General features: G+C 38.8%; 1 protein-coding gene across 2 annotated transcripts; it reads right to left on the bottom strand.

Annotated features, from left to right (window-relative positions):
* Window positions 1-4,231: 4,231 nt before the first annotated feature.
* Window positions 4,232-16,200, bottom strand: LOC117655444 (GLIPR1-like protein 1). 2 transcript variants are annotated; one of them, XM_034402909.3, is made up of 6 exons: window positions 15,873-16,200; window positions 13,222-13,467; window positions 9,523-9,629; window positions 5,155-5,243; window positions 4,740-4,772; window positions 4,232-4,658 (listed from the first exon to the last, which is right to left on the bottom strand). In XM_034402909.3, the coding sequence occupies exons 1-6, from the start codon at window positions 16,053-16,055 to the stop codon at window positions 4,504-4,506; spliced, it is 813 nt and encodes a 270-aa protein (XP_034258800.1). In that variant the 5' UTR covers window positions 16,056-16,200; the 3' UTR covers window positions 4,232-4,503. The 2 variants fall into 2 exon arrangements, with proteins under 2 accessions (XP_034258800.1, XP_034258799.1); XM_034402908.3 differs by having other exon boundaries at window positions 4,232-4,772; window positions 15,873-16,170.
* Between the last annotated feature and the right edge of the window lie 7,559 nt (window positions 16,201-23,759).

Consider the following 23,759-nt stretch of genomic DNA (forward strand, 5'->3'; position numbering starts at 1 on the left):
AGTTCTTGCTGTACTTGGATAATGGAGCTTTTCTACATTTGTCAAGGCAAGTTAAATGTTATATTGTAGCTGGAAAGAGTTGCATCATCAGAAAATGAATAAACAGGAAAGATAATGAAACACATACACATGCATACACACAAAAGCAGGGTTGTTTGACCAATGAATTAATTGATGTTAGCTATTTAACAAAATTGTGATGAATTCTGGCCTAGAACCAAATTCCAAATTTAGAATGGTATCTTCTCACAACAAAATATCTACTGGATTGTAGACATAATTTTGCCTCCAAGTATATAAAGAAAATATTATCAAAATTTTAAAAAATTACTAAATTTCTATTTTTCAATTTATTCTATTTTCCAATTTATCCTAAGAAATATTTTTTTTTTCCTCAGAAATTTTCCACATTTGTTTTTTGGCTTGCTCAGAATGCCTGTCAAAAAAGTTGCCCAGTCAAGTTAGGTTTACCTCTTTGCTATCCTATGGTTTGGGGTAAGTAAGTTTTTATCAGATTTACTACAAAGATTGCACACTTACACAGCACTGTATTAGGAGACAACCCATCCCTCACCAATGTTCTTTATTCAGATGTAAAGTCCCAGTCACTATCTTGATTGCTGCTACAATTATCACATTATTGTTTCCATGTTCAGATTGCTTCCAGATCAAACTGATAATGGAGAGACAATTAAATGATGTTGAAGAGCATAATTTCCCCAGTGAGACTTTGTTTTTGTTTGAATCAAGAGTTTTAACTGCTATATTATGTTTATTTCTTTACAATAAATAGAGCAGAAGCAGTTATTAAAGTTATTAAGAAAACAAATTGATGTTAGGGGTAATTCCTGACTCCGTTGTTACATCCTCAAACCCCCCACAGCTTCAACTTTAAACCGTCTACCGTGGACCTCACCCCATTCCTAAGAGGTCCGTAAAGGGCACCAGCGTGCCTACCGTCCCAGTCCTACGGTCCCCATTTATTTGTACTCATTTCCTATGTTCATGTCCATGTTTATACTAATACCTGTTATCTTGTACATGTTTGAATATATATATATATATATATATATATATATATATATATATATATATATATATATATATATATGTATGCATATTCTTTCTAGCCAGGTTTTACCTACGTAAACTAAGTTGTTACAGCCCTGGTAGAACAACTTAGTTTACGTAGGTAAAACCTGGCTAGAAAGAATATGCACATAAAAGCCTACGAAAAAGACATATATATATATATATATATATATATATATATATATATATATATATATATACATACATACATACATACATACATACATACATATACATATACACATATACATATATATATATACATACACACACACACACACACACACACACCGTATTTTCCGGTGTATAAGACGACTGGGCGTATAAGACAACCCCCAACTTTTTCTGTTAAAATATAGGATTTGGGCTATACTCGCCGTATAAGACTACCCCTCTTCCAACGCACACCAAATAAAAATTAAAAAACATCAACTGGCTCACCCACAATGTAAAAGCAGCTGTGCTAGACCCAAAATGGCCCCTGCAACAAGCAGGAACCTCACACAGCCACAAAAAGCCCCAAAAAAACCAACTTTCACACTTTACACACATACAACATAACACAACACAACTGGCTCACCCACAATGTAAAAGCAGCTGTGCTAGACCCAAAATGGCCCCTTCAACAAGCAGGAACCTCACAGCGCCACAAAAAGCCCAAAAAACCAACTTTCACACTTTACACACATAAAATTCCACATACAGCTTTGTGAGATTTTGTGTTTGTGTAGTTAGAGTGAAACACTACAGAAACACACTAAATCTCAGAAAGCTGCACAAATATTATTTTATTTTATTTTTATATGAAAGCTAAATTTAAAACTTCCTAAACTTTAAATGGCTAGGTCTAAAAAAGAACAACTTAAAAAAAAACCCAATTAACTATTTTTTTTTAAAGATCCCAAAGGGAAAAAAATCTTACCCAATAGAACAGGGGTCCCCAACGTTGGCAACTTTAAGACTTGTAGACTTCAACTCCTAGAATTCCTCAGCCAGCTTTGTTTTGCTGAGGAATTCTGGGAGTTGAAGTCCACAACTCCCTGCCTGCTTGATTGCAGGCAGGGAGTTGCTTGCTGATGGAATGGATTCAGGCAAGCGAAGCAAGGCAAGCGTTGCGACTAGCAGCTAAGGTAAGCAAGCTGGAGGGGAAAAACTTTTTTCCTTTTACATGGCTCTGGCGATCCAAGCTGAATTGCCTGATTAGCAGGCAACTCAGCTGGGATCGTCAGGGCTTGGATCGCCAGAGCCATGTAAAAGAAAAAAAGTTTTTTCCTTTTACATGGCTCTGGCGATCCCAGCTGAGTTGCCTGATTAGCAGGCAACTCAGCTGGGATCGTCAGAGCTTGGATCGCCAGAGCCATTTAAAAGAAATTTTTTTTTCCTTTTAAATGGCTCTGGCGATCCCAGCTGAGTTGCCTGATTATATGCCCACCATCTCAATTCTAGTGAGATTTGAAAAAAGTCTTTCACCTTGAAAGACTATAACCCTAGAAACCATAAAGAAACAAGAGTTCTTGCAAATGGGGAAATAGACCACCTGCGAATTCCAATATTTTCTTGTACTTTAAAAAATGTAAGATTTCTCAGCTTATCTCCTGAATACAGCTGAGACCATGAAATACCATCAATTCAAAGTTCCTTTGGAAATACCTAAAAGGAGAGCCACGGTGGCGCAGTGGTTAGAATGCAGTACTGCAAGCTACTTCTGCTGATCACAGGCTGCTAGCAGTTTGGCAGTTCTGGTCTTACCAGGCTCAAGGTTGATTCAGCCTTCCATCCTTCCGAGGTGGGTAAAATGAGGACCCAGATTGTTGGGGCAATATGGTGACTCTGTAAACCTCTTAGAGAGGGCTGTGAAGCACTATGAAGCAGTATATAAGTCTAAGTGATATTGCTATTTCTAAGGGTCCTAGTGTATCTGTGTCCTAAAATGACCTATATAAACTGGAAAATTGGAGCTGCAAACATACTAGGCAAAAAGTAGCACTACCGTATTCCTTTTAATGTGTATTTCCCATAATGTGCCTGCTTACTCTCTTGTAATTCCTTCTTTTCCAATGAAAGTAAAAATAAGTATTAATTCCTTTCTTCCTAATTATCATAGCTAGGGGGTGGGCTTTTCTGAAGAGCAATGGATTAGGGAAAAGAAAAGCTGAAGTAAAATCATAAGCACAGTCATGGTCACATGATCTACTTAATGACTATATCACTTAGTAACTAAGTTGCTGGTCCTAATTATGGTCGCTAAAAAAGGACTATCTGTACTCCATAGCTCATGGTATCTGTGTTGCTCTCTGAAGAAATGTTAATTTTTCATGCTTTGCCCTAGGTTTCTATGGTTCTTTTTGATGTTTCAGCTTTTTTTTAAAAAAAAAAGCTATAGATGACTTTGTTTACTGGTACTGGCCATATAATCAAGATAAAATTGTTTTATTGAAGATGGGTAATTTTACTGTAAATGACCTAGAGAATTTTGGCTGTTCCTTTCCCTTCCCCTCCCTTCCCTTCCCTTTCCTTCCCTTCCCTTCCCTTCCCTTCCAATTCACTGTGGTCAGCCAGAATAGAGGCTGTATACATATAGGGAAAACATGGTAAAGTCATTATACAAAAATATAAGCCTGTGTTTTATATCAAATATTTTGGATTGAATATAGAAAGAGACTCATAATTTAGACTGAATTTAACAAACTGAGCAATCAGCCAAATTTCATTTTTAGATTATGTGTTATACCTTACATGCCAATTGCACTATTTGCAACAATTTCAACTGGTATAGACTACATGTAATGAGAGGATAGGGAACCACATACTGGTTGTGGTATGAATAGGAACAACAAATGTATGTACATATGATATGCAGAATATAATTCAGTATGCCAATATTGTTTTTATCAAACTTTTTGTCAGAATGATGGGGAACTTTATTAGTACAGTACTGTATTAGTATAGTAAACAAGAGCTGTGGTGGCAGTGGTTAGAATGCAGGAATACAGGCTAATTTTGCTAAATCTAAATGCACTTCCTGAGCAACCATCAGCCACACAATTGTGTCCTATTCAATAATCATATATAAGTGCCTTCTGAACATGACTGCTGCTGCAATCATACATACTTGAGTTTAACATATACAGAAGGTATGTGCAGTTTATCACATTAACATTTATTAATCACAACTCCCTTGTTTTAATATACATGTTTACAAAACATGGAACACAATAAAATATTTTGTTTTATATTTGTATCATCAGAATAAAAAAGCATTAAGAATTTGACAAAATTCCATAAAAATAATGAATTGAACCAAATCTACTTTTAAAAAATAGAACAGGAAAATAATGTAACAATTCATGTAAATATAATCTTATAATTAACCAAAGTAGTCAAAGTTTTATGCATATAAAATACTGAAGATTATTTAGAAAAACTTAAACCCGGATAATAGATTTGTAAGCAATAAACAGCAGCAAATGCCAGAAACATTAACAATGGCCTTAAAACCGCAACAGCAATGCAAGATGGATCACAAATAATCCGCCTTTCAAATGGTGGATACCATCGTGAATAGCCTAGGATAAAAAAAGAGAGAGAGTGTAATGATCCTCTTTTCCAAGTAAATTTAAAATATAAAAGGCAATTGTAATACATACGTAAGTTGTTTTCTTTCTCACGTTCAGAATTTCCTGTTTTTAAAAACAAACAAGGTTCAGACAAGCCAGTTAAAACTTTTGGAATATTTTCTCTTCATACATTTTCATTCCTTATACAAATGAATACATTAATTAATAGTAGCAGTGATGCCATATTAATCAGTCTTTAAAATACAAGCAGAGCTATCAAATTGATTATAATGCAATGTTTACTCCTATTTCTATAAAATATTCATTTGGGCAATGGAAAGAAGCCCCACATACCTTTTTTTTTCCCTAAAAAGGAGAAAAAAATTAACACTGCTCTACCAAAATAAAATCTGAAAAGACTGAATATCAAAATGATTTTAATAAACTGTAATAGGATCCTCTTTTTTCCTTCTCGAACTACTATTTTATTCAGATTTGTACTCACTACAGAGATTGTCTTTACAAGTGTCTCCTTTTGGACAGTTACTGCATGGTTTTCCCTCTTTATAAGGACGTACTCCACGGTAATTGCCCCTAAAACACAGTGGATGAATATATTCTTAATCATACCAAATATTATTAAGTAGAAATTAGCTGAAAATGTCAGTGACCTTACCTGAAGATCCCAAGTCAAATTATGCAAAATGTGCAAAATCTTGAGCAAGTTTTGAGTCTCATGGTACATCTTACAAAATTTCAAATATCTTTTCTGGTACTGCTAAAATTTCATTATTCTTGAAAATAATCTGATTTTTTTTTTAAAAAAATAACAATTTAGTGACTCCATATTTAATGTTTTTCGGTATAACAGATGCACTTGTGCTCAGATGGTGAAAAAGTGCTTTTTCAGGAGGCAACTGGACTTTCTTGTTTTTCTTTGAAGACATTTCACTTCTCATCCAAGAATCTTCCTCAGCTCTGACTGGATGGAGAATGGACAGCTGCAGACAGCTGATCATTGGAGGTTTATCTGTGTCCTCTGGGTCACCTGAATAGTGCAAATGGGTGGAGGTCCTTCTTGGAACTGCTGAAAGGACTGTTATCCTGATTCAGCAGTGCATCTGCATTTAAAAGACAAAGGACACTCTTTTGAAGACAGAAAAGTCAATATTTTGTACAGAGAGGACTACTGGTTTGAAACAGGGGTCAAAGAGGCCATCTATTTCAAAATTGAACAGCCCTCTCTCAGTAGAGGAGGAAGGATACAATATCAGCTATCTTCTGTCTACAGCAGTCCTTTCAGTCAGAGCTGAAGAAGCTTCTTGGATGAGAAGTGAAACATCTTCAAAGAAAAACAACGAAGTCCAGTTGCCTCTTAAAAAACCACCTTTGGGATAACCATGACCTGTATGACTGAGAAGGTCCATAGACATTGTACCTTGATGCTATAGGGCCAACACATAGCCTAAATTGAAATCAAGTCCCTTTACAGGTAGTCCTTGACCACAACTGAGCTCAAAATTTCTGTTAAGTTTTATCCCAAGTTTTGTGAGTTTTACCCCATTTTACATTTTTTCTTGCCACAGTTGTTAAGTGAATCACTGTAGTAGATAAGCTAGCAATCTGGTTGTTAAGTGAATCTGGCTTTCCCATTGACTATGCTTGTCAGGTCACAAAAGACGATCACATGACCTAAGTATGAACCAGTTGCCAAGGATCTCAATTTTAATCAGATGTTCATGGTGGTGCTGCTAAGTCACATTTTTCAGTGCCGTTGTAACTTTGAACAATCACTAAAGGAACTGTTGTAAGTCAAGTACTACATGTAATGTACATTTAAAACAATCAAGCAAAACTTTTCCTGAGTAGATAGTTCTAGAGCAGTGGTCTGCAACCTTAAACACTCAAAGAGCTATTTGGACCGTTTCCCACAGAAAAGAAAACACCGGGAGCCACAACCCTTTTGACATCTAAAATGAAGATAACACTGCATATATTGTTTTTTACCTTTATGCTTATAGTCTATTTAACACAATACTATTTCTTCTGGGCCTTAGGTGGAAAAAGAGCTTTCCTATCACTTGCTGGAGATGTCATAGGTTAATCTGGGAATTTCTGTGAGCGAATTCTAATTTACTGGAATTATGACTTTGGCTTAATTGTAATAATATATTCAATTAAATTTGAAGCCTTTTATATAATCGTTTCTTCCACTTCAGGAATAATTATAAAAATGATGATTTCTCACTTATTTTCTTATTACTAGTAGAAACAAAATAAGCGGCCATAAATGTCACCTAAAGTTGGAACCCTATATTTGGATTCTAATGGATATTTATTGTTGTGAATGCTTTTGCAAAACAGTGGCTGGGAAGACTTGCCCCAGATAAGATTACAAAGAACCTATTTCAAATAACATTTCTTGATTGTGTATTCTAACTTGCTCCCTTGTACTGTACCACTGCATTTTGGATTCAAATGCAAAAAAATAAAAAATAAATAGTTTGGAGAGCACAGAGAAAGAAATGCTGCACCAGTTTGCAATTCTTTAAAACAACTGACATCCCCCCTCCCCCGGGATTACGCAGCTTTTCCTGGGATTATGCAGCTGTCTTTCTTCCCCAGAAAAGGCCATATTTTGTTTAAAGAATTGCAGACAAGTGCATCCCTGCCCACCATAGCAATGCACAGTCCTACACTTATAATTTGTTCTGATTTTTCAAGACAGGTGGACGCACTTCTAAACAAAAAACACTGACTGCAGATAGCTCTCTTTTTCACATTGCAGAAAAGTTCAGAAATGGCTCAGTGAGTAAACAACTGACTGGCAGATTTTGAGCCAGACATTTCCCCTCTCAGCCCAGCCTACCCCCCAGGATTGTGGTGGGGAAAATAGAGGAAAGGGTGGTGGCAATTTTAATCCCGGAGCATGAGACACCTTTTAATTTTTTATTAAACCTACAGTTGCTACATCCCCTTTCTTCCCTCCCTCACCTTCCTTGCTTTGAAAAGTTGCAGGGCAACTTTTTCATTCCTCTGCTGTCACAGGGAGCCACAGCAGAGGGATGAAAGAGCCACATGCAGCTCCAGAGCTGCAGGTTGCCGACCCGTTCTAGAGATTGCTGTCTCAGTGGAACATATGAATTAGAGAATGGCACCTATAATACTACTGCTGCACAAACTGCATTGATTACCAGTCTGCTTCCAGATGCAATTCAAAGTGTTGGTGATCACGTTTAAAGCCCTTCATGGCATGGGTCCAGGTTACTTGAGGGACTGTCTCACCCCACTGGGATTGGCCCGTTCCACTCGTGCCAGTAGAGGAGGCATGCTGCAGGTCCCGTCATTTATTATTATTCCATTATTATTATTCCAGATCCCTCATGTGGGATCCATGAGGAGGGCCTTCTCTGCTGTTGCTCATGCCCTCTGGAATATCTCCCCCCCCGATGTGAGGTTGGCCCCAACCCTCCTATCTTTTTGTAAGGGCCTAAAGACATGGCTTTGCCAATCAGCTTGGGGTCCCAGTAGGGGGACAGTGCAATGGAGATGGTTGATTGAATCTCAATCCCCCCCCCCCGTCCCAACCCTCCCCATCTGTCTTTGGTTTTAAGGTTTGATTTTAATTTTTTATTTTTTATCTTAGATGTAACTCTAAGCTGCCCAGAGTTACCCTATGGTAAGATGGGCACCCAATAAATTTTATAAATAAATAAAAATAATTGATCTCAAGAGTTGATTAATAATCCTAAAATAGTAGATGAATTCTATTCTACCATTCTGTCTGCAATGCAAATAAAGTATGTCTAGTTTTGCAAATATTTATATGTTATAATTTTGTGTAATGGAAGAAAATATAGCAATAAAGCAGAAATACAAATTAAAGTGTATATATGTATGTATGTATGCTTGTGTATGGGGGGGGAGGGGGAAGGAATAGCCTCATATGAAAATTAATCAGAATGAATTCTATGTTTTTATTCTTCACAAAAGTTATAGCATCTTTTAAAAGAATCTATATTGGGATTAAAGCTATTTAATTTGTGTTGGTGCCACATTGCCACATGGGGCAATTCATGTGACAGAGGACTCACCACTGTCTGTCTTTAAGCAAAAGAAAGTCATGGTTGGGAATTATTTCATTTGGATTCTTATACTAAATAGGAGTCCATCCAACATGTTCTGAGATATACATGTTCTGAAATATCTATCAGAAATATGACAATGTTCTAAATTCTGCTCTTTGTAGTTCTCCTCCCATGACTTCCCCTATTCTGCAGAAATAGTAATTCAATTAGTAATTGAAATTGAAAGCCAAAAATATCTTTACTAGTTTTTCAAATTTTTAATTAAGATACAGCCTACTTGCTATAGCCCTTTGATTAAGATTCAAAGGCATACTAAATGATCTGAGCACTGAATTTGAAGTTGAGGTAACATTCACTTTATTCTACTGCTCTTCAATTTCCATAAACTTCCTACCTTTGCAATCTTGTAGCTCATCATTTTCTTCACAACAGACTATCTGAGCTCATCATTTTCTTCACTACCTACACAACAGCATCACTTGAGGGAGGGAGGGAGGGAGGAAGGAGAAAGTTGCTCCAACTGTTTATGCCCCCCTCCACTCCCCCGTTTTTTCATGGGTTGTCTAGGAACTGAATATATTTCTAGTCATGTTCTTCCACGGTTTGAAAATTTTCTACGTAGTCTCCTTATAACTCACCAGCTGATTTTTTAAATGAAGTTAATAAAAATATGTCAAACATTTAAAGTTGTTACAGACAGCAAACTAACTGAAAATAAATTGTTCAAGATAATACATGTAAATTTATGAACCAATTTCAGATTTCTTTAATATGTATTGACTTACGCTGGAGCGTAATTGCACACTAAAATGTTATTATTTTTTTCCTTTCCACCCATGTAACGGCAGTAAACAACAGCACAGCCAACTTTGTGTGAAGTAGCCCAAACTACCTGAAAAAGGAAGAACATTTATTTTAAATAATTTAAGTTTCTCTCCAATCTCTATTTTGATCTGCATTTGACCAATGAATATGTATTTTTTTTTCACATTTGTAAACCACCCATATTCCTCAAAGAGGGAGTTAATTACATTAAGATTTGGCTAAAACATAGTCCTCAACTTACAACCACAATTGAGCCCAAAATGTATGTTGCTATGTGAGACATTTGTTGAGTTTTGCCCATTTTACGACCTTTCTTGCCACAGTTGTTAAGTGAATCATTACAGTTGTTAAATTAGTAACATGGTTGTTAAATAAATCTGGCGTTCCCATTGACTTTGCCTGTCAGAAGGTCGCAAAAGTGGATCATATGACCCTGGCATTCTGCAACTGCCATAAATATGAGTCAGTTGCCAAGTACCTGAATTTTGATCATGTGACTATGGGGATGCTGCAATGGTCGTAAGTGTGAAAAACAGTCGTAAGTCACTCTTTTCAGTGCCATTGTAACTTTGAACACTCACTAAATGAACTGTTTTAAGTCGAGGACTACCTATACCCGTGATGGCGAACCTATGGCACGTGTGCCACAGGTGGCACGCGTAGCCATATCGGTGGGCACGCGAGCTCAGCTCCGGTGTGCAGGAGGTCCCACCGGAAGTTGGCAAACAGGCCATTTCCAGCCTCCGGGACGGTGGGAAAGGCTGTTTTTGCCCTCCCCAGACTCCGAGAAAGGCTCTGGAGTCTGGGGAGAGCAAAAAATGGGCCTACCATGCCATTGTATGCCAGGAGCGGGGAGAGCGGGGGGGGGGCTATGCACATGCGTGGGGGCAGGGCGCATAGAATTATGGGTGTGGGCATGCGCACAACCCCCCACTCCTGGCACGCGATGAAAAAAAGGTTAGCCATCACTGACCTATACTTTGAGGTTGAAACAAAATAGTCCTCCTTTAAAGTGTTAACATCAAAATATTTCAATCTGGCTGTATTTCACTTGAATTGGCATAGGTACACACACACACAAACCCTTATCTGTGAGTTCTTGCAGGCTCTTCAGAAGCTCCCCAGATAATCAGATGTGAGGATCTCTGAAGTTTTAGAGAGCAGTTGGGAAGGTTGCTGCTATAGTACCATTCTTGCTCCATCCTTGCCTGGCCAGTTGAGTTCCATTCCTGGGCTGGTGAAGAGTATATGGGATTTTCATCTGCCACCTAGTGATGTAGTGTTTGGAACAGTGCCCTGACTTATTTCTGATGGCCGAACACATACCAGAGGTTGCATGTCAGTTCTGGTTTTCTAAATTATTATTATGTCTTGGGAAACATGTGGCAGCAAAGGACATTAACACCAATCCATTGCCATAGACAGATCACTTTACTTTCTTGTCTTGTTGGTGCCACTTTTACTACAGGGAGACAAGACCGATTCAATCAGGCTGTTCCAAGCAACTGATGAACACTATGGGGTTCCAAAGGTTTGAGGGTTTTCCAAGGATGTAGGAAGCTTCCAGCTGAGGTCTTGGCTGCTGCCTACAATAAGCGGCTCTCCTTGGACTGCATCGTCCCTATTTGGCTGCTCCCTGTGTGTTGATCCTAGAGTACATCTTAAATTTACTGAGGAGATCCAGGAGATGATGGATCAGAAGAGACTGATCAAATATGAGGAAGAGCCCTGTTAGGGATTACTTTGTGGATAAAGGCAGAGAAACCTCACTATTTATCTGAAAGGGGCTTAGTCTTAGGTGATTTGGGATGGGTTTGAACTGTGAAGAACTGCACAGGATTCTTTGTGCTGTTAGCTTAGCCATCCATATGCTGCATTTGGGCCCCTTCCACATTGTCAAAGCAGCCAAGGAGATGATCTGTAATTGGGTCTATGCTATGATGCCTGACTGTTTGTGGGAGAGATGGCACACAGTGCTATGCCTGTCAGAATCAAAACCAATTTGTTTCCAACTTTCCCTTTTGATCATACTGTAGCTGCCATTCAGGAACTCCATAACTCTAGAGAAAGTGGATTATTTTGACCCATTTGAGTTGGGTTTCAGGCCAGGATTTGATACAGAGACCGCCTTGATTGTCCTTGTAGGAGGCTACTGGCAAATCTGCAATGGGAGTTATGCATCCATTCTTCAGCTCCTTGATTTCTCAGAAGCTTTTGATACCATCAACCATGGTATCCTTCTGGAATGGCTCCAGGAATTGCAAAGGAAATGGCACTATTTTGCAGTTGTTATCATTTCCTTCAGGGACAATTCTAGTTTGTGTTGTTTGGGGAGAAAGGTCATTCTCTAGGCCCCTACTCTGTAGGGTACCACAATGTTCAACTTTCTCTCTCTTTCTATTCTTTCTATTCAACATCAACATGAACCCACTGTGTGTTGTCCTACATCACTTTGGGGTTTAGTATCATCAGTATGCTGATGGTAATTGGAGGCAATGACTTTGACAAAGATAAGGCCAGATCTGTTACCCAAAGCCATGAGGAGAAAGACATGGCTTAAATCCAAAACAATGTAAGGTATGCATAAATGGCTAAAATAGACATAGCACAATCAGACTTCCAAGATTCTACTATTATAGTCAATCTCAATAAAAGGAGTTGTAGCTTCCTGTGGAGTTGATTCTCTGTCTGGTTTACTTGACAATAAGCAATTATAGTTGCTGACTGAGACTTTTTGATATACTGTCCCAGGATATAAAGGAATGTAGAATGTGGAAGAACTGTCTCTGACTCAATCCTACCAAGAGGAAGTGGTTGTGGGGTCTAGGACCACCTGATTCTGAGTTATTTCATCTCTGACCTTGGATGGGGTTGCACTTCTCCATTCAAGGCTGGTCTGAAATCTAGGGAACTCATGTCTTGACTATTGCAACACACTTTATATGTCTCAAAAGCAACTTGGAACCTTCAACAGGTCCATATGTACAAGCGTGAGCAGTTATGCACATGCTACATGACTATGTGACACCTCTGCTCCATAACTTGCACTGGATGCCAATTTGCTTCAAGATATTGATTATCACCTATGAAGTGCTACATGGTATAGGAACTGGTTATTTGAGGGACTGCCTATCTTCTCTGGAGGCTGTCTTGCCAATTAGAACTAATAGTGTTGATGCACTCTGGGGTCCTTCAATTAAACAATGTCATCTACCTGATCCAAGGAAGCACCCTTCTCTGTTGCAGCACCTGCCTTATGAAATGAGGTACCCACTGAGATCTGGATGATTCCCACCTTGTTGGTGTTCCAAAAAGCCATACAGACCTCATTAGGTGGTTTACCATTTTGCTCATTTTTTTTTCTTTGTTAAAGTCTGATACTATTGTTTGTTCTCTCTTAATATTGTTTTTATATTGGAGGTATTATATTCAGCAGAGTCATTTGGAGTTGGGTATCATAAAACCAAACAAACAAGTGAACAAATATTTAGAGATGAAATTATTTTTTTTCGTTTTGAATTTCTGAGTTGCCTTTTACCATTCCATATGTTTGTAAATAAGCAATCTTACACAGTAACTTCACCTACTAAGCAGCTGTAAACAGTATTCATAATTTACTGTCACAGTGGACTATATAAACACAAAAATACATATCTTACCTGGGTATAATGTCCACATACTTTGGTGCAGTGATGGGTAGAGAAAGTATAGTAATTTACTTCACTTTGAAATGCTTTAATTGGACCCTCGACATTAATTGGCTTGCTGCTTGCACCTCCCAACCACATATTTTCTCCGGTTGGCTTAAACATACGATCAGGATGGTACCTTTGATTAGGATTATGTTTCCAAACACATTTATTTGCCCATGCTCTAGCAATTCTAGCTAAAGCTAAATCAAATGTCTGCAAAGGATAAAATTATCAGTTAAGTTTTTGATCATATTTATCTCCCTTAGTAAATGCACAAATATCAAACTGAGACCCATCCAAATACTGATAGGAATTTCCATGCATTAGTTCATATGATTATGCTATAAAGAAAATTATTATTTTTTATTAAAATCTGGTAATTTGCAGAAGATATAACATCTAAAACTTTCAGAGATGATTCTTACTTATTTGTAATGCCTATATAAAAAGTTGATTCTGTATTTTTAAAATTATAAATATTATAAAAATAACATTTATAATCTTAATATATGTGCAAGAAAACATATATATGCTTTGAATCACATATGTAGATACTGATTACATATTGAAGAATAGTCTCCAGTGAAGATTTAATAGGATTGTTGTGCAACAAACTGCTGTAATGTGGATTGGTTTTTTAAATGATCAGCTATATCTTTTTCCAAGATATTATTTTCAACTTTCTATTCTTACCCTACCTGTCAGTAAACCAGAATTTACACAAACTTTTTTTAATATGTGTACATCTTCTGCACCTTTGCTTCCATTAAGCTTCACTTTATACATCTAAAGAGATTAATGTAAGTACATTAAAACATGCAAGTATACTTCAAAGCAATATGGATTCAAAATAAATTATCAAGTATCTTGGTGGATCATAATCTGAATATGAACTAGCATGAGATGTTCAGGTAAAATGTCTTTCTGCTTACCGGATGTGAAGAAAAAACATCGTGAACTATCACCACCTAGTACTGTCTATAAATCCAGTTATTGTATGTGGCACATGTTAGCAATTCACATTTTTAAAGGAATAGAGAAAAAAGCTACCAGAACCAGGACAAGATCATAATAATTCCTCTTCTTAGTTATAACATAGAAGTTATAATTATGTTAGAAATTACTTCTGCTTTTACTTAGATCACACCCTTTCATTTTGCGATAGGTTGTATATTCCAGACCCATAGTGGTTTTTTAAAATGCATTTCAATGTTACCAGTAGATGTGTGGATTAGCAGAAAGAACAGTAGTAATTATACAGGATAGGGAATAGACTATTCCACATTTGTTTTCAGTATCTCCCTTCCTCTATAGCAGTAGTGGCAAACTTCAATGTGGGTTGCATACAACTAACTACCAGCGTTAGTTCTGTACATTATGGTCAGTTTTGGTATCCATCTGTGAACTGAGAGATTTCCTATGTTATCTTTCATTTAAAATGTCCCCACAATGGGCAGAAATAACATGTCCTAAAATGAAGAGAAGGGAGCTATAAATAACTAGAATCAGCAAAGTAAATGTTGCTGCAGCATGAGATAGAATAATCTACTCCTCCCAGTGCAGAATTTATAAGCTAATTCCTTGCTTGCCTTCTGATTTATTAAATGACAATCACCAATCTTTTCAGCAGGCTGAGACTGCTGATGGGAGTCCAGCAGCCAGACTCAATGCTCACTTGAAAGTTAACATTCTGAGACAATTGGGGAAGGTCTCAAACTTCCAGCAGCTTGTTTGCTTTGATGCTTAGATATGCTTTTAATGACTTAACATTTAAAACTTATTTTTACATGATTTTAATCTTAACTTTTAACTTCTGGATATGGCTCAGGGATCAATGGTAGCGTTCACAATCAGATGCTTATTGTTAGCTAATGGAAATCTTGTGTGCAATGGTTTGCATTTTGTTTTCTTAAATACATGCATTCATTTCCTTGTATTTATTTGTCTTTTACTGTATAAATTGCATAGAGTACATGTAATTCAACAAATACATACCCCAAAATACAGTAAAAATATACATAAATTAATTAAACATTACAATAAAAATATTCTTGTGACTAGGATGCATCCATCCACTTGTTTGGGAAAAAGTAAACTCCTGATAACCAGTAATAGGCACTAAGTGAAAGTAGCCAGGAAAATCCCTACGGAAAACAGCTCAGGAATCATGGCATGTTCCCTTAGCTAGGACTGCAAAATTAGGTGGAGATAAACGCGTTCAGATTTGCTGGTTGAAGCTTGGAAACTTGTGAGTGACTTTGCCCCCGCCCCAGCCTTGTTATCCCATACTGTGGGAATGGGATTAATTTTGGAAGAATGATTAAATTGAAGCTCCTGAAAAAAACGGGGGCTGTTTCTTATTTTCTTGAGATACCTGTTCTCCCCCTTCGTTAAGCTCCCCCAACTCGACGATCCCACAAACTTTCGCAGGCACAAATTCGAATGACTTTCAGCCCCAGGAAGCAGCGCCCTCCGCGGGCAAACTTTTCTTTGGGTGTCATCTAAGAGGCGGCACGCTAACAGGCAGAGCCGAAGCTTCTCTTTTCCTCACGGCTTCCCCCTCTAATGCCCCCGGGCCTCCTCCTGCCCCCGCTCCCGTTCGCCGGCAACCCGCTCACCATGTAGAGCATATTGGAGGCAGAGGGCTTGACTTGGCTGCGGAACTTGTTGTGGATGTCGATGTATTGCTTGATAAAGGTGCGGTTGGTGATGTCCGGTAAAGGCGCATATTTACTTCTCGCTTCCCCGAGGAGGAGAGTCAGCAGCCCCGCCGCGCCCCACCACCACCACCAGCTCCTCATGGCCGCGGCAACGGCGACCTGGCGGAAAACTGCGCGCGCACTAATGGTCCTCCTGAGGCCGCCGCCGCGGGACTTGATAGCCCGGAGCTCGGGGTGTTCAACAGAGGGTTGCCGGCTAGTTTTGCAAATGCTGTGAGAAACGGTTACTTTCAGTTTCCAGAGCCCTCCTCCTCCTCCTCCTCCTCCTCCTCCGTTAGGATTCCTAGCCCTCATCTGACTCGCATAAGGTTTACTTGGGAATAAATTCTACCCTAGTCCTTGAAGTTTATTTCTCAGAAGTCATACCCTGGATTCCACTTTGCTCCGTTTTTCATCCTAGGCAGGGTTTAGCTAGCCGTCTCCTGGAAAGAATCCAGTGGCATTTTTTCTCTCTCAGATGAATAAATATACTATGTTTTATTAACAGAAGTTATATCTGGGAAAAGAGCCTATTCCTTTTTCTAAATATCCTTTTCTATTTTGAAAAAAAATAATATCAGGATCTGTCAGATGAAGTTCAACTGAATGTCAACAAATGATCTGCCTCCCATTCTTCTCATCTGCTCTGTGTGGGAGGGAGGCTGTTATTTTGAGTTAGGCCTGTAAAATGTGCTGTGTTTAGATATATGTATCAGAGGTGAGTTTCAGCAGGTTTTGACCAGTTCTGGAGAACCGGTAGCGGAAATTTTGAGTAGTTCAGAGAACCGGTAAATACCACCTCTGACTGGCCCCACCCCATCTATTCTCTGCCTCCTGAGTCCCAGCTGATCAGGAGGGATTGGAGATTTTGTAGTAACCTTCCCTTGGAGTGGGGTGGGAATGGAGATTTTACAGTATCCTTCCCCTACCATGCCCACCAAGCCACACCCACAGAACCAGTAGTAAAAAAATTTGAAACCCACCACTGATATATGTATGAATATGCATGTCATATTGAAACAAATCTAAGATGCTGTTGGAAGTCAAAGGACATCAAATGAAAGAAATGACTAATACAGGCAAGTAATACAAACTGACTGGTGAGATACTATCTGCATTATAAATACATGCATATATGTATACTCCTACTGTATAAACGTTAGAGAAATGTCATATACATTTAGTGATTTTCTTCCAAGGAAATTCACCCTCCTCTTCTGGGATACCAGTGTATATTTGTATATGATATTCTTTCAAGAAAAGTCACTTTAAGATTCAGGATGCACACAACAGGCTGGATAGCATCAGTTGAGTATGCTGATCACTTTTTAGTTAAATAATATAACATGAAAATCATAGCAATCTAGAAGTTATAACATAGCAATTTAACTAATGATAAACAGAAACTGCATATTGACAGTCTTATTGTAAAAATGGTATGTGAAAGTAATGCTACTCCAAAATGTGTTACTGTAATGCACACAAAACCATAATCAGATAAATCAGTAAAGGCCTTTCCATCCAGTTAAGGGCTGAAAATAACACCTAATTACATCTATTATATCAATCTCAAAAACCCCTAACATTTCACTGTAAGGGAAATAAGGTTATATCTCTCTAAATCTGTAGAGAAGAAACACTATCCAATTTAGATTTTCTTTTCTTCAGTTTTATCCAGTGATATTTTGATGGGTCTCTGAGAGAAATGGAATCCTCAGTTATCAAGTATTAATACTTTGTAAGACACTGGAAGATAAATTATCTTGTATCTGTCTGAGGTTTTAAATCACTGTATCTATTACAATTCAATTAATGGAAATATCTCAAGTATACTTTTGTTCTATTTTATAGAATGAGTTTCAATAAGGATGAGCAGTCCACAATCCTACCACCAGTCCATTACCTCTGAACAACTTTTGTGGCCTTTTGAATTCTATCTGCAGTTGTTGAAACTAAAGGAACAAAATATTGCCATTTTGAGCTGGGAAAAACATAACTACAGTGTTATCCCTAAAATGAACATTTTGTTTTGTTCATTTTATTGACTGTACTTGTTGTGACCCCGACTCCCGAGCCTATCTTAACAGAGGAAGAGGACTCAGAAGGTGATGGGGAGGAACTGACAAGGCCTCCCTCTCCAGGACCCTCCTTTCTGGCAATGCCTCAGGTTTCATCCGAAGGCCAGGAGGAACAGCCTGGGATGTGCCAGGAGGAAGGCATATCAGAGTACCAATTGATAGGGAGCAAGGATGATGAATCCTGGCTTGATCCCAGGCAGCATCGGAGGGAGAAATGTGCGCAGCAATGGAAGAGGCGTGGGAGGGCCAGAGATTGAGCTGAGTCACGGAGCCACGTCCCACCAGGAATAAAAGTGGGTGGGATTGCTCTTCAGGCTTTGTGACAGACAAAGTTAAACCCTGAAAGTCACATCGTGGTCTCTGAAATTCGGCTTGGATATATTTTGGACTGAACATTGACTAAACTCTTGTCTCGTGGATAATTTGTTGCTCCTGGAACGGACTGAAGATAAGTCCTTTTCTGCTTTATGGGAGTGAAAACAGTCTTGGCAGGCATTCAGAAGTTTGCTGCCAAAACCTTGGTCTGCCAAGAATTCTAATCTGTTTACCTAATAAAATATTGGCAGGCGTGCTTGGTATTACGTTTGCCTGTGTGAGGAAGGGGGACAGAACAGTACTTTTATTGGTGAATGACTGAAATAAAGTTGTCTGTCTTACTATAGTTTCTTTTCTTATCATTGATAAAGCAAAATGTATCCCTTTATCTATGAGTGCAAAAGAACGATAGCATAAAATGGACTGACCACATCAGTCCCTCTTCTCAGCTTCTGTTGCAACTCCATGCAGAATCATGTAGTTCTGATTTTTGGGTCACCACCAGCCACTACAGTAATGAATTTTCTCCCCTAGATTTGCTACTATCTTCCTTAGCAGGTTACCAAGTAGTAGGAAAACACCCATTAACTATAGCATTGTAGTATAAATGGGTTTTGACAATACAGGCAATCCCCAGGTTATGAGTGTTCCCTTAGCGAATGTTGGAAGTTCCACGATCAGTGCCCCCTAACGTTTCCGAACAAGACCCGAAACTACAAATCTTGCAGCACCATGGCAGTTGTTCACCCTTACGAACAACCGCAGAGGCTCTGCAACATTCATCCTGCATATTGCCGGCAGAAATGGAACTTCTGAGGGATGTATCCAACCCTAAGAAACCCTGTTTGGCACTCCGCAGGACTCCCCAGCCCGTTACAGGCTGAAATGGAGCTTCCAGGGGCTGGGGAGGCCCGCAGAGGGCTGAACGGAACCTTGGAGGGCCGCATCCAGCCCCTGGTGGCTCCATTTCGGCTTGCAACGGGCCAGGGGAGGCTCGTGGAAGGCCAAATAGTCTCGGAAGGCCAGACTCTTCCCCTCAGGAGCTCCATTTTGGCCGGCAACATGTCAGGTGAGGCCTGTGGAGGCCCAAATGGGGCGTCTGAGGGACACATGCAGCTGAGAGGCTGGAGAGGAGACTGCTTGCTAGATCTTCACAAGGTAAGTGACCTGGTGTGGCAGGTTGGTAGGGTTGCCAGGTCTGCTTCCAAAAAATAGCGAACAAGCGGCGGGGGGGGGGGGGGGTTAAGTAGTAAAAAAATTAAAAAAAATTAGAATTAAATTATATATTTTCTTACAAACATTTTAACACGTATTAAAATAATCACTTCAAAACTTTACTTAAAATTCAAAATCAAATATAATAATATGTAAAATATTAAATTACATTTTACTATGCTGTCGTGTGTATTTTTTATTTGACTGCGCAGCTTTGATCAATTCTTTGTGTTTAAGAAATAATTCTTTAATTTCAGTACAACGTTGAGAAATATTAAAAAATATACAAAGTTCACTTCGAACAGTCGGTTACGTTCGTCAGTCCACAAATTTCCCATGACGCTGAAAATTCGTTCAACATTTGCTTTTGATACCGGAATTGATGCACAATACTGGAACAGTTTCAGTAAACTCGGAGCTGGCTCTTTTTTGAAAAAGTACGTCCACTTATCAAGGGATGAATCGCCCTGCAGATGAACATAAACTTCTTCTAAGGCAGAAATTTCATCGAAGAGAGCGTTGGGTGGAAGTTCTTCTTGCCATGGTGATAATAACCAGATGTTTGTCATTTCTTCTAAAGTTGGAGGATTATTGCGATCAATTAGATTGAAACAACTTAGCGTCTCATATACTGAATCGGTGAAATTATACCACTTTTCCAGGTACGCAATGACTCTTTGATACACGTTGATGGCTTCTTTCTTGAACTTTTGCACAGCATTCTCAGGCAAATGTTTTTTACGTAAGGCAAATAAAACTTTCATTCCAAAAAACTGCTCATCGTATTTTTTTTGCAAAGAATCACGCAACTTACACATGATAATGTGAAGATCACATGCAAGAATTTTCTTGCTTTCCAGCTTCAGTAGGGTGTCTTGCATTATTGACATGAAGAAGTGCGTGAAATATAAATACAATTCTGAAATTGTTGGTTCATCATCCTTTGCGAGTTCATTTTCCTGATCTGAAATAAGGTTCCAGGTAACCTTATGGCACTCATCAGATCCAAGAGAAATAAAATACGATTTTAGAGGTATCCAGTTTAAAAGAAGTCTTTCGACCGCTTTAAACAAACTTAACCAATGTGTTGGAACATGGCGCAAAACTTCATGGAATTCTGACTCGCAAAACTCAAACAATGATTTCAGCTCTTCTGGTTTCTTCGCAGAATTCGAAAATTCGGCAAAAACCTTCAGCACTACATTTCCGATATCAAAAGATAACTGCTTTAATGCATTTTTTGTGCTGTTGGGTAAAATGTGATTATTACAATGAGCATTCGATCTTTGTCTCGTTCTAACTTATGAAAAAAAAGACAAAACATGATTCTCCTTTCCTTATTTTCTTAGACCAGTGATGGCTAACCTTTTTGCCATCGCGTGCCAGGAGAGGGGGGGCGGGGGGGAGGGTCGTGCATGCACGTGCCCACGTGCATGTGCACGCAACCCCACCCACCCCCGCTCCTGGCACATGATGGCCTGGTAGGTCCATTTTTCTTTCTTACCTGATTCCAGATCCTTTCTATGCATCTGGGAAGGTCGAAAACAGCCTTTCCCACTCCCTTAGAGGCCCTACGGAGGCTGAAAGGGCCCATTTCCCAACTCTCGGTGGGACAGGAAGTGATGTTTTTTGCTGTTCCCAGCGTCCAGAACCTCTCTAGGAGTCTGTAGGAGCCTCTCTAGGAGTCTCTGGAGGCTGGGGACAGAAAAAAAGTCACTTCCTGTCCCACCGGGAGTCGAGAAATGGACCCTTTCAGCCTCCGTTGGGCCTCCGAGGGAGTGGGAAAGGCTGTTTTCGCCCTTCCCAGATCCATAGAAAGGATCTGGAGCCAGGTAAGAAAGAAAAACGGGCCTTCCCTACCCCCCCAGGCCCTCCAGAGGCAGGAAACAGCCTGTTTCCCTACTTCTGGTGGGCCCAGAAGGCCCGAAAATCAGCTGTCCGGCGTGCGCGTGCGCTCCAGAGCTGAGCTGGCGTGCCCACTAATATGGCTCCGCGTGCCACCTGTGGCACGCGTGCCATAGGTTCGCCATCACGGTCTTAGACTGTACAGCTTTAGATTACGTACCATTTCATCATGAAGCTTTTGAATAAAAATAATGTCCACTATTTTGTGAAAAAAAATAGTGAACATAATGTGAAAAAAGTGGACTGTCCACTCAAATAGTGGACACCTGGCAACCCTACGATTGGGGAAGCAATTGTAGGGAGCATGAAGTATTTCAGTGGGTCGGGGAAGCCTTGGGTGGTCTTAGGCAGGTGGCCTGTTCCATCGGTAGGCCCCCGTGGCCTTCCTCACCTTGAAATACCTCATGTGCACTTAACAAGCCTCACATTCGATTAGCGAATGCGTGGGTGAAAGGGAGTGACCCTGTTCAAGGTACGAGATTCACTCCAACGAATCCTCAGGTTATGAATGGAATGGGCAGGCTCCATTACATTCTTAACAAGAAGACCTGTATTATGCAATTATGCTATTTGCAGACTCTGCCTCAACTTCAGTAGGTTGGTTTGTCTGGCCTTCCTCCCACATCCCATCTGGGCAGAAAAATGTGAAATAAAGAAACATGAGATTGCCTCCAATTATAAAAATGTTTCTACAAAAGTGTTTAATGAAACAGTGCCAAATATATTCTAATTTTGAAAGGGTAATAGACACAAATAGACACAATGATAGATCAGTTTTAAGAGGAAAGGAAACAGTCTTGCATATGATTGTGAAAAAACTAGGTTTTGTACAGCTGGAGAACTAACCTGACTTGGTACTACTTCTATTATTTCCCAGGAGGAGGAAGAAATTGAAACTGACAAACTATCCATACAAACCTAGTTTGATACTCCCTAGTATTTTCAAGTTACTGCAACAAACAAACGCAAGGCCCACTGCATCTAAAAATGTTCCACTGACATCAGTCCAGAGTTGACAGATAAATCCAAAATAAAATAGTGGAGACCTTCTGATTAATCACACCAACATTTTTTGAAAGCTGAACCAAATTAAATTGCAAGCACTAGAATTAATGTATAGTAATCACAGGTAAACCTGGGATTATTTTTTATATGGAGTGCCTTTACAATAATTTAATTTATTCTAAACTTAGTTATGTATGCATATAGATTATTATAAAATAGAGCTATTTTTCTGAGTTATTGTAATAGCTATCATAACTATACTGTCTTAACCCACATATTTATGTTTCAGTTATATTTATTCATTCTTTGATGAAAATGATAAAATAATCTGAATATTATGTCCACATACATTTGTAAATTCCTGACTAATCTTAAATTTAGAATTTTATTTCCTCATAATGTTTATCAATGGTACCATCACTGTGAAATGCTTGTCTGGAGGCATATTCTGTCCACAGATTTTCTCAGATTATGTAGTATCAGGATTCCATATACTTCCAAGCATAATTTATATGTCTGCAAAGGATGCAAGACCCAGCTTTAATTACATTTTGTCATCTCTGTTAACTGCACTATCAAATCTTCAGCCCTGTAAATCCATAAAATGAGATGTTTTCCTGACAAAACTCTGAATATTCTAATATTTTTAGAATTTAAAAAACGCTGTGAAATCAATTCCTTAAACATACAACTGTATCTACAATTTTATTTTAGATCTTTTGAAATATTGTAGCATATTAGTTTTTCATGTCTAAAAAGTTTCTAATAAAGAGTGAGATTTAGCATTTAATATAAAAGTGAGGAAAGCAAAATAAAATGTTGATATCTTTTAACAGAATATATACCATCAGCTTTTTATAAATCTGTGAAATATTACTATATCTTAATAACCTTTCAAGTAAAGTTTTCAAAGGGGATTTATCAATAAATGTTATTGTCAAGGTTCCAATTAACGAGCCCAAGGAAATCAGAACGCTGAGACTTAGATCTTCTTTATTAGGCACATCATATCGGCACGACTAAATGTAAAACCAATTCTGAATAAGTCCCGCAGTTTCAGTATAGTTGAAATAGTAAATGATCCCCTTCCCAAGTGTTATCGGTCACATTGTCCAATTAGGTTCATTGGTGGGCTCCTTAGGCACTCCTCTCTGTTCTCATCCAACACCTGTGGAGATGACCTTGGTTCCCACGAGAAAAATTGGTGTTCTGGCAATGCATTCCAGCCTCCCCCCCACCCCCTCATACTGTATGGCAATTGAGAACCAACAAAATGGTTTCTGCCAGG

The sequence above is a fragment of the Pantherophis guttatus genome, chromosome 7 (genome assembly GCF_059756535.1).
Source record: "Pantherophis guttatus breed Tessera chromosome 7, ASM5975653v1, whole genome shotgun sequence".
Lineage (NCBI taxonomy): Eukaryota > Metazoa > Chordata > Lepidosauria > Squamata > Colubridae > Pantherophis > Pantherophis guttatus.

Bases quoted from the DNA above. Each gene is read 5' to 3' on its own strand.
- LOC117655444 (XM_034402908.3), bottom strand. From the start codon at position 16,055: ATGAGGAGCTGGTGGTGGTGGTGGGGCGCGGCGGGGCTGCTGACTCTC. The intron at 13,468-15,872 runs GTGAGCGGGTTG...TATCCTTTGCAG, and splicing joins CCTCCAATATGCTCTACATG to ACATTTGATTTAGCTTTAGC. The intron at 9,630-13,221 runs GTAAGATATGTA...TTCCTTTTTCAG, and splicing joins TATGTGGACATTATACCCAG to GTAGTTTGGGCTACTTCACA.